This window comes from Vidua macroura, chromosome 16 (assembly GCF_024509145.1).
Source record: "Vidua macroura isolate BioBank_ID:100142 chromosome 16, ASM2450914v1, whole genome shotgun sequence".
NCBI lineage: Eukaryota > Metazoa > Chordata > Aves > Passeriformes > Viduidae > Vidua > Vidua macroura.
In genome coordinates, this window is record NC_071586.1 from 15,530,080 (window position 1) to 15,541,711 (window position 11,632).

The window sequence follows — 11,632 nt, forward strand, 5'->3', positions numbered from 1 at the left end:
GTCCATAAAATTGCCCTGTTGATTGTATGACTCTGCTGGAGATAACGCTGAGGTGCCCGTCATGCTGGCATGAAGGGGAGCTGCTGCATGCCACAGGATCTGCCACACACAGTATCTACACATCCCAGAATCCCAGAATAGTTGAGTTTGGAAGAGATCAACCAGTCCAGCCCCCTGCCCCGAGCAGGTGACACAGGAACGTGTCCGGGTGGGTTTGGGATGTCTCCTGAGGGAGACTCCACACCCTCCCTGGGCAGCTGTTCCAGGGCTCTGCCACCCTCACTGCAAAGAGGTTCCTCCTCATGTCAGCATGGAACTTGTTGTGTTTTAGTTCCTGGGCACTGCTCCTCATCCTGTCACTGAACAGAGTGTGGCACCATCCTCTGACACCCCTGGGAGGGATTTGTATGGATTGATGGGATCCCCTCTCAGCCTTCCCTTCTCCACACTGACCAGGCCCAGCACCCGCAGTCTCTCCTCATCACAGAGATGCTCCACACCCCATAGGAACACATATTTATACGCATTTTTCTGCTCATTTGGGAGGGCCATATGAGAGGAACTGGTCTTTGACACCCACTGAAGGGACATGGCAGAGTCCCCTCACAACCTCGGGGGCATCATGGCAGAGTCCCCTCACACCCTCGGGGGGAACGTGGCAGAGCCCCCTCACACCCTGAGGGGGGACATGGCAGAGCCCCCTCACACCCTCAGGAAGGACATGGCAGAGACCCCTCACACCCTGAGGGGGATCATGGCAGAGTCCCCTCACACCTTGAGGGGGATCATGGCAGAGACCCCTCACACAGAGGGGAAGCAGAGGGAGAAGCACAGGCGGGAGTGTGGTGCTCTCCTCGCACACGATGTTTAAACACAGAGTTTGCTGCCGTTTTTTAGTAACAATACACCAGAAGTGGCACTCGGGTATGTGCCGGGTCCCAGCCCCGTCACGGCGCCCGGGCGGGAATGGCGCCGCCCCGGCCCGTCCTGCACCGCGGCGCCCAGCATGGCGGCGCCCAGCGAGGGCCGTGCGGGTCGGGGTGCCGCGTCCTTCCCGGGCACCGACAGCGGCTCCTTCCCCTTCGCCGTCCCGCACGGCGCGGCGGGAGAGCCATCCAAGAAGCCATGCCGAGCCTGCACGGATTTCAAGAGCTGGCTCCGCGAGCAGAGGAAGCAGGCGGCCCCGGGCAGCGCGGTGAGGCGCGGCGGGAGCCCTCCCTGGAACCCTGGCGAGTCCCTGCAGAGCTCCCTCAGTCCTCCATCCTGCCCCCTCAAGTGGGATGAGGCTGCGTGTTCCCTTCAGGGTGTGAAGGAGCCGGGGACAGGGTTCCCTTCGGCGGGAATGGGAAGGGGATCCCCATCTTCTCCCTGGGGGTGAGGGGGCTCTGCCATTGCTCCCACAGAGGGTGAGAGGAGGACTCTGCCGTGTCCCCTGAGGGTGTGAAAGAGTCTTTGCTTTGTGCCCACAGAGGGTGTGAGGAGGGCTCTGCCATGTCCCCTGAGGGTGTGAAAGAGTCTTTGCTTTGTGCCCACAGAGGGTGTGAGGAGGGCTCTGCCATGTCCCCTGAGGGTGTGAAAGAGTCTTTGCTTTGTGCCCACAGAGGGTGTGAGGAGGGCTCTGCCATGTCCCCTGAGGGTGTGAAAGGGTCTTTGCCTTGTGCCCACAGAGGGTGTGAGGAGGGCTCTGCCATGTCCCCTGAGGGTGTGAAAGGGTCTTTGCTTTGTGCCCACAGAGGGTGTGAGGGGAACTTTGCCATGTTCCGATTGAAGGTTTGAGGACGCTCTGCAGTGTCTCCTCAGAAGGTGTGAGGAGGGCTCTGCCATGTCCTCAGAAAGGATGTGAAGGACCTGTTTGCCCCCATCTCACCTTCCCACCCAGCGCAAAAGGGCTGTTTCCCCACCCACCCCAGTGTCCCCTCACACCCCTTTGTCCCTCTCCAGGACGTGGCCGTGGCGGAGGAGAAGGAGCCCCCTCCGGACTGTCCCCTGGACAGCGAGCAGCTGGGCCGCAGCACCTGGGCCTTCCTGCACACCATGGCTGCCTACTACCCTGACCGGCCCTCCAGGGCACAGCAGGAGGAGATGAGGGACTTCATCAACCTCTTCTCCAAGTTCTACCCCTGCGAGCACTGCGCGGAGGACCTGAGGGAGAGGTGAGTGGCCTCAGAGGGTTTTTTCAGGATCTGGGAGAAAGTGAGTTTCCTCAGTGGGTTTTTTGAGGCTCTGAAGGACAGGTGAGTGGCCTCAGCGGGTTTTCTGAGGATCTGAGGGAAAGGGTGAGTTTCCTCAGTGGGTTTTTTTGAAGATCTGAGGGAAAGGTGAGGTTCCTCAGTAGGTTTTTTGAAGATCTGAGAGAAAGGTGAGTGGCCTCAGCGGGTTTTCTGAGGATCTGAGGGAAAGGTGAGTGGCCTCAGCAGGTTTTTTGAGGCTCTGAAGGACAGGTGAGTGGCCTCAGCGGGTTTTCTGAGGGTCTGAGGGAAAGGTGAGTTTCCTCAGTGGGTTTTTTTGAAGATCTGAGGGAAAGGTGAGTAGCCTCAGCAGGTCTTTGTGCTGGTGAGGCTTGCCAGGAGTGCTGGGCTGCAGCAGCTAGTTTGCATATCAGCAGCTCTTCCTGCACTTGGGGTTTGTAGCTACCTGAACTGGTTTCTTCCATTATTGCATCAATCACAGATGCACTTACTCAAAAAACAAACACCTGTCCTCATGCTCTTGGGTTCTGTGCTACCTCAAGCCCTCCCTGAGGCAATTCTTGAGTTTTCTGGTTCAAAATGAGCTTGTGAACAGTTGTGGAATTAGACTGGGACAATCTGGTTTTCAGGAGACAAGTATTCTTCTACCCTCTAAAATGCCATGTATTGGCAATCTGAGTAGTGGAGGCAAGGACTGAAATGGGCTGAGGTGTTTGATTTGGTAGAAGATGGCAGGGGCTTGGGATGAGATGATCTTTAAAGTCCATTCCAACCCAAACCATTCTGGGATTCTGTGATAAGGTTTTCTGCTGCTCTCAGACCTTTCAAATAATTTGTTTCCCATTCCCTCTTTGCAGATTACGGACAAACCAACCCGACACGAGCACCAGGAGTAACTTCTCCCAGTGGCTGTGTCTGCTCCACAACGAAGTGAACAGGAAGCTGGGCAAGTTGGAATTCGACTGCTCCCGCGTGGATGAGCGCTGGAGGGATGGCTGGAAGGATGGGAGCTGTGATTAACCCGCAGGGATTGCTCTGGGAATCCAGCAGAGCAGTGCAGTCCATGTGGAGTTGCTGCAGGGACAGTGGGAGTCAATAACTCTGTTTGTGTGGGACTGATTCAGAGCTGAACCAATGCCAAAAGGAGAATTGAAAATCCCACTGATATTTGGATGAGTAATGGTACCTGAAGGGGTTGAGGCTGCCAGAAACCTCTGAGATTGGGTCACTGACAAACTCATTTAATTATGACATTTCCTGATTTTGGGGACATTTGCTTATTTTTGTGGCTAGAATTCATTTTCCCTGAGCACAGTGGTGTCCTCTGCAGGCATTGCCTGATGTTTTAGAAAATGCATCTGATTCATTTTCACTTTCTGTTCTGATAGAGAAAACTCATGCTGGGTTTTGTGCCAAGTCTGTACCCCTGGATTTCTCTTTCCAGGATCTCCAACATTTGTTACTCTTGCATCCAATTCCTTTGATAAAAGTCCTGAGGGCAGGTACATTTAATTCAAACACTAAAATATGGAGCCCAGATTTCTCAATTTGGTTTTGTGTTTCAACTTACCATGTCAGAGAACAAAACAGAGTCAAAATCATTTCAAGTTCTTCACGTAGGTCGTGATCTCATCCCTTCCTGCTCTCCTGGCAGGGAGAGGTTTGCACAAACCCTGACAACAACAGGTTTTTTTTTTCCCTTCCCTGCTTCCTGCTGAGGTTTTCTTACCTATTTTATTGAGCTTCCTTATGTCATGCCCTACAGCACACCTGTGAATTTACCCTTGGGGATTTTTGGCAAGTTTTGACTGGGAAGGTTAATGGTGCTGCTGTAATTAGAACAATGGCACCTCTTATCTGAGCCTTTGGTCCTCCCACCACTGTGTGGGGCTCCTTAGTGGTTAGAGAACCAGCAACACCTTTGGAAACACATTTTGGTATTTTGTGGCACAGCCAAGTCCTTTCAAGTCGGGTCTGTTAAATGAATGTGAGACTTTTATGGACTAACGATTTCTGAACTTTTTATGTCGTAACATTTCTAAACACAAACCCAAATGAACCATTAACGAGGTACTGCATGAAGAGTGTGATTGAAGGTGTCATTCAAGCTATTAAAAGTGCTCAGAAAATTTCCCTATCAGCATGTTGAGGTTCTTAGAACAAATAAATGGGTTTTGTCTTTTGGTAATAAACTCAGCCCCCAGAACAAAGATCCACTGGGATCCACTAGAGGGGAAAGGACCAACAAAAGGGCTGCAGCCCTCCCTTTTTGCAGGTAGGGCCCTGCTGACTCAGTTCTGCCAGGACACTTTTAGCAGCTGGGGGTGTGGGCAGGCGTCTCCCTCTGGGTTTGGTTGTGCTAAAGCAGGAATTTTGTGTTCTTCCATTCCAATCTGCCCTCCACTGTTCTCTGTGACAATTTCCTCGCCCACGGAGCAGATGATGAGATTTCTCCCTCATTTGTTTCAGTGTAAACGAGCAGGTTGGTGAAACATCTGTCCCATCCTTTGTCACCTCCATCTCCCAGGGGACCAGGCTGGGGGGTTGCACTGCCCCGTGCCAGTCCTGGGATGTGCTGGCCAGGGTCAGGGACCAGGGGGACATGGGAGCCTCCCAGCACAGCTGTGCACTCCCTGCGTGCAGAGGGGGAAGTGAGGGTGTGTCCAACACTTCCTGGTCACTTTGTGTGCTTCAGCGAGGTGGTGGTGCCGTGCAGGAGGAAAAGCCTGTCCTGTCCTGGCAGGGGTGGGGAAGAGCCTTCAAGCTGAGTCTGTGTCTTTAGCAAATCCTGCCTGAAAATGAGGCCACCAACTGTGGCCAGGACGCTTTTAATTTCTATCTTCACCATGTGGCCATTTGATAAAATGCTTGCACTTTGTTCTCTCCTGTTTTTGGCTTGGCAGAAGAGCTCAGTAGAGCTGAGTAGTTCTCAGGCATATCCTCACCTCTGTGGACTTGACCACGTGAGGACTGGGGGGATTTGTTCTGCTGCTCATTTGTACCACAGGTTTTAGTCTTGGGTAAGGAGTTTCCATTGGAGGTCCTCGTACTCGTGTACAGAAAATTGTGAATTCTCTACTAACTGCACTTGATTAAATCTAGTTTTAAAAATCTCTGTATTCAAATTATATTTCCTGTTGATGTAAAAATAATAAAGCAACTGAGTTCACTGCTGATTCAATCCTACTGGGATCTTAGGGATGGGATCTTAGGGAAAGGGGTCATGCTCTGCTGGTGGGTCTAACCTCTGCATGCCAAGATACTACTGTTATATATACACAAAACAAGACATATATATTTAAATATAATTATATATGTGTATATTATAGTTTGGTGGCTCAGGTAAATTGTGTGATTCTGTGTGGATTGATCAGACAAGGTGGGGCTGCTCCTGGTCCTTTCCTCTTGTGCTGTTGGATTGATGCACTTCTCTGTTGGCCCTACAGCAATGCAGGAATTTTTCCAGCAGGTCCTGTCACATCGGAGTTTGCTTTTATATGGAGAACGGTGGGAATTTTTATGGGATCACAGTGATTTTCTTGACTTGCTGACAGCGTGAGGGGCAGCATTAGAGTTGGGAGTAGCTCAGCTTTTGCTGGTTTGGAGCAGGGTGGCATCTCTGAAGGGCAGGGTTTGCAGTCCCATTTCCTGGAATGAGGAAGCTGCTTCCTCTCCACATGAGGAGCCCTTGTGAGGAAGAGCAGAATCAGGAGCTGCCCAAGGAGCTTGTGGGACCTTGCTCGAGAGCTGCTGCTGTGTGACAGGAACCTGACCAACCTTGCAGCTTCCCAAATTCCTCACTGGTTCCATGAGCTGGTTTGCATCCAAACCGTACTTCACTTTTTTTTCCTTCTTTTTAAAAAAAATTTATTCCCTCCCCAAAAGCAAAGAACAGAAAGCCCTGGGGGAATCATCTGTTCCATGGATGGCAGGCAGACTTGCAGATGCTGGCAGAAGCAGCACTGTGCCTTTGACATTTTTCCAGGGATTAGCTGTTCTTTGTAGTGTGTTGGGTTTTTGCAGGCTCCAGTTTACAGTAGGATTCCCAAGAGTTGCTTTGTTTTCTCGTGTCTTCTGCTTCAGTCTGTTCCAGGCAGTGTGGGAGATTCTTCCTGTTGGAGTTTTACAGGCTTGGAGAGGGAAGGGTTTGGATTTTTTTGTTTTGTTTTTCTTTCCTCTCCTTCTAAGCACTGATTTTGTTGAGGTTTTATTCCATTCCTGGAATGCCTGCTGAGGGTTTTTGTCTGAAGGATGGGGAGGGGCTGTCCAGCTGTCCTGACTTATTTGAAGTCAGGATTAAGCACAGCCAACAAGGCGATGTGAAGTCAGCTCTTGATTTTGTAGGGTAATAGGGAAAGTAATAAAACATGAAAAGCAAACCACAGGTAATGGCACAGAGACAAATCAGTTAAATTGTAATCCAGGAGGGTGAGGGTCAGCCTTGGGACCAGCTGGGGCACTGCTCTGGATCAGTCCCACAGGGAAGTGTTGGTGAACACCAAATCCTGGTTCCAGGCTGGCCAACCCTCAGTTCAGGTGTTAATCACAGTGCAGGGAGCTGAGGGACGATGGTGGTTGCCATCTTCTGCAAAACTGTGAACAAAGGTTGTTTGCTGAGGATAAATGGGGTTTTATGCTCTTCTCTATGCTGATGCATGTAAAAAAAAAAAAAAAAAAACCAACCCAGATGGAGCTGATTTTTCTGTCATTTCTGAATATTTTTACTGCTGTTAAGACTTCCACAAGTAGAATCACAGAATATCCTCAGTGAGAAGGCACCCACAGGGTCCATCCAGCTCCTGAGTCTGACGAGCCACACCAGCCTTTGCCAAGCTGTGAAACTGCTGTGTTCCCCTTGGCATGGGACAGTCCTGGTGAGGGGTGGCTGATCCAGCCCGGAGAGTTCTGCTGGCATTTCTCTGGGCTCAGCACCTGGCATGGGCTGGCACCCCGACGGGGTACCTGGCACTGGGACCTGCCCTTGCTTCCTATGGAAAGGTGCCCTCTGCTTCCACGTGCTGTGCTAGTGCAGGCTGATGCTTTTCCTCCCGAGCACTCCAAACCCAGAAGCCCCGTCCTGGTCCCAGTTTTCCTTCCCATCCAGCACATCCTGTGATTCTCCTTGGCTTCTGTTCGTGGCTGCTTCCCACGGGATGCTACCGGGAAAATTCCCTTCGCATCTGACCAAGCCAACAGTAGAGGGCAACAGAGGATGTATTGCCATGTATCTCCTTGCACTTCCTTGACTTTTCCACCTCTTACCCATCTCTGGAACAAGACTGCTCCAGATACCAAATGTTTTACCTCATCCTAGTCCCTTTCCTGTGACTTTGGGAGGAGATTTTGGTGCCTTCAGTCACTTTTCAAACGAGTGTGCAAGCCTCTTGTGTGATTACCGAAACGAGGGATGTGTTATTCCTCTGCCTGCAGCTAAAATCTGCACTTGGAAGTGGAATAAAACACTGCATGCTGTTTGCAGCACATTTCCTACCTGATCTTCAGCTCATAGCTGGTGATACATGGAGATGGTCTGGCTTTTTTTTGGCCATTAACAGATTAGAAAGGGTGAATTTACCTCACTGGATAATTTTGTAACAGTGACAGGGCTCCTGCACAGAGCAGAGGTGGGTACAGGGAACAACACACAACAGTCAGAACAGCCAGAGAAGAGATCAAACTTCCTTGGATTCCTTGGCATTGTTGTCACCTGTTTTGCTCTGCATGGGAAAAGGTGGCAAAAAATCCCACAGAGTTTCATGGCAGCTTTATTTTGGGCTAGCAGATCTGTGAGAAGGGAATCAGCTGAGTTAGTTTCATGTCTGTCCCACCAGGCACTTCATGCAGCCCCTAAAACCTTCCATGTTTCCCAGAACACCAAGCTTTAGCGTTCTTCCAAGCTCAAGTCCCACTGCTGGATGGAGACTTGCCCTGTGAATTCTGAGTATGGTCAGGCAAAGCTGGGCTTTCCCTGCTTTTTCCATCCAGGTGTGCATAAAAAAGGAAAAAGTGGATTCTGTGACTGTGCCTCATGTTCTGCTGCTTAGATGGGGTTAAAGATATACAAGGTATAAAATACAATGCCCTCATGGCCAGAGCACGTGGCTGGAGGCTCTAGAGATCAAAGTTCAGTTCTTTTTTAGTCATAAGCTTCTCGCTACACACGCAGTAAGTCACTTCATCTTCTGCAGCCACACTTTCACTTGTGCATAAGGGAGGTAAAATAGCTGTTAGGGCAGTCTTTGCCTGTATTTCCTGTTTAGATGAAAATCTCTTTCAGGGAGACTGTTTTAATGGGCTTGTGCTGCACAAGCCTGGGCCTGAGAGTGTTCACACTTATAAAAATCCCTCATCTCCATCCATCCCACAAATCTCTTTTCCATCAGGTTGCATCCTGCTCGTGAATCTGAGGACCTGCTGGGGTTGCGTTCCATTAACAAACAAAGCTTTTCTTATTTTCAGTGTATTTTGGCAGCAAAGCTTGATGTAGCTGTGGATGCTCTTCATGTCCACTATGGCCTGAGCTGCGCCATGTCCTTGTACCTGTCAGCTCTGCTCACCTGTGCCACAGCTGCAGGTGACAGGCACCAACACTGTTGGCTGGCACGTCCCCAGCACACTGGGACCTGCCGGTGTGTTCCTAAGGAGGCCAGTTTGGGGAACAGCAAAGACCTTGTTCCTCTTTTTCAAGCTCCTCTCAAGGTGGGGAGCAGTGGCTGAATCAGATTAGATTCTGGTTTGCCAAAAGGCCCGAAATTTTCATGCTGTGTGATATTTGGAGGAGCAGATGCTGAGTTCCCTCCTGAGCCGTTGAGGGCACGGCTGCACCGCTGAGTTGTTTCAAAACCCTTTGGGGTTTGGTTCAGTTTGGGTTTTACGCAAGCCCTGAGATACCAACTCCCCTGTTCAAAACCAGTGCTGCCTCAACTCACTGAGCTCTGTTATCCCAGCCTTCCCTCACTGATTTCAGTTTGCAAAGGTTTCCACAGTTTTTTCTGGCACACCTATCCTGGGTTTATCCGTGCACAGTAAGTGCTGAATCCCACCTGAGAAACGTTTCACAAGCAGATGAGTAACCAGCTAATACATGATCTTCCAGATATTTTTGGATCTCTTAGGGTAGAAAGCATGAAGAGCTTTCCAGTGACAGTAAGGTACTGCTCTTTCTCTCTGCCCCTATGGACTTCTAAGCTCTTCTCAATATTCCCATCAACTCTCATTTTCATTTTCTCATTTGATGGCCGAAAGCAGCATCAGCCAAGCTCTAATGAAGGGCAAGCAAAGCATTTCAGAGCAACAACTAAACGTCTCTCAAAGTGCTGCTTCAAGCCTGCTGCCCGGGGAATGTGAAGGACAAGCTGTTTTCCCACCCACGCCCGTGTCAGGGCCGGCTCAGACCGCGGGGAGCTGCTGAAGCCGGTGGCTGCAATCCATGTCTGGAGCCTGCCCAGATCCCTCAGGTGGGCTCTGCAGCCAGGCTGTGTCCTGCACGCTGGCATTGCTTCGCTCCAAACACACACCGGTGGAGCTGCTCCCAGAACAAGGCGGTTTCACCTTGCTTTTCCCACATTGTCCAGCTCTGGGGCCCCACACAGAAGAAAAACGTGGATCTGTTGAGGTCACTTCTCCCAGCGCTGGAGCCCCTCTGCTCTGGAGCCAGGCTGGGAGAGCGGGGGGCGTCCAGCCTGGAGAAGAGAAGGTTCCAAGGAGACCTTGGAGCCCCTCCTAGTACCTGAAGGGTCAGCCCTTGGCTGAGTGGGTCGGGCTGACTGGAACAGGTTTTGAAGAAGGAGAAAGCCCCACATCTTATCTCCTCCAGGTTGTCATGTCCATGTACTTAGCCCTGAGAAAACCTGATGGGTTTTTTTGTCATAGAGACAAAGATAAGAAGTTGGCATGACCAGAAGAAGCAAAAAGCAAATGCGGGTTTTCCACTACCTTTAATTAAACTCATGTAAAATAAAAACATGGGCAGCTCTTGGGCAGCTGTCTGCGTGCTGCTCTGCTTGTTTCCTGTCCTTGTTCCCTGTCCCTGAAATCCAGTGGGAATGGTAAATAGGGACAAAACTTGTTCAAACCTAACAAATGCTCTGAGAAGTGCCATTTCCAAACACTGCTGTTCTCCATTTGATGGGGAAATGTGGAAGGTGTAATATCCTTCCCCATTATTGGCTGGCTCTGTGTATCTGTTGATTTGCAGCAATAGGAAGCGAGACAGAAAGACAGTTTGTATGTGGGCTGGAGATACCTCCTGTGCTCTATCTGAGCAGGAGCAGGGGGAGAAAACTGGCACCCCATGATGTGGGCAATGATTGTATAAACACTGCACACCGCAGAAGCTGGGGGGATGAACCCCAAAGAAAGGACAAGTTTAGGAGCAGAGATTTCAGTGCACCACAGTCATGCCTTGAAGGCTATAAACCCCATACCTGTCTGGAAATGGTCATGGTTTGTTCTAGGGCAACATCTCAAAGACTCAGGCTCAAAGATTCATTGTCCTGCTCCCTTGTGCTTTGCATTGTCCAAAAATTCTAGCTGGGACAGATGAGCTGGGCAAGACACGTTAGAAAGAGGGAGAAAGAAGTTGTTTTCCCAAAATCATCGGAAAACCAGGAGCAGAGCCCAGAGATTCCCTGTGCAGCATTCCAGGAACACGCTGCCTCCCTGGCACTGGCACCCTGGAGGAGCAGGGCAGCCCGTGCCATCACCTGGAACTCTGGGCTGATGGGTTTGGGATGGGTTGTGCCCAAAGCCTGATTTGGATTTTTGAGGAAATCCAAATTTGGGTTTGGGATGGTTTGTGCCCAAAGCCTGATTTGGATTTTTGAGGAAATCCAAATTTGGGTTTGGGATGGTTTGTGCCCAAAGCCTGATTTGGATTTTTGAGGATGCTGAAACAACTGCTTCTAAACTGCTGAAGCTGATTGAAAATCCCACCTCGGGTAATCCCTTCCAGTTAATTTGTTCTTTGTTCCTGACCTGCAATTCAGGGCTGAGCTGGCAGTGATGCTCTTGGCACTGGGGTCCCATCCCTGGCCAGCTCCACGAGCCAGCAGAAAGCAGGAGGGACCAACCTGCCATTCTTTTCATAGACATTTTGGTTTTGCCTAGAAAAATGTGCTGGTTCCTGAGCTGGTGGGATTGAGGAATGAAGGGCTGAATTCTGCTTTTCCTGCTGGGAATCAGAAATAGACCTGGAGAGATGATGACTCACCTGTAATTGAGAAAAGCTGCGTGGCATCATTATGAGCTTCAACAGTTAAATCCCGATTCCAAGCTGCCAGAAAGAACAGACTGACAGAGCTGCAAAAGGCCAAAAGGAGCTGGAGACAGGATCCAGCACCCGGGAATCCTTGGCTCTGTGGGTGCATCGTGTGTGTGAGGGGTGTGACACACCTGCCCCACAGGCAGCCCGTGTGCTGTGGCAGTGACACGGTCCCTGCGAG

At 50.6% G+C, this 11,632-nt stretch overlaps 1 protein-coding gene across 1 annotated transcript; it reads left to right on the forward strand.

Annotated features, from left to right (window-relative positions):
- Window positions 1-41: 41 nt before the first annotated feature.
- GFER (growth factor, augmenter of liver regeneration) lies at window positions 42-5,358 on the forward strand. The gene is given in 4 exon segments (XM_053992269.1): window positions 42-1,002; window positions 1,004-1,195; window positions 1,942-2,153; window positions 3,047-5,358. Coding segments are annotated over 4 exon segments (603 nt in total). The 5' UTR covers window positions 42-966; the 3' UTR covers window positions 3,210-5,358.
- The last annotated feature ends 6,274 nt before the right edge of the window (window positions 5,359-11,632 follow it).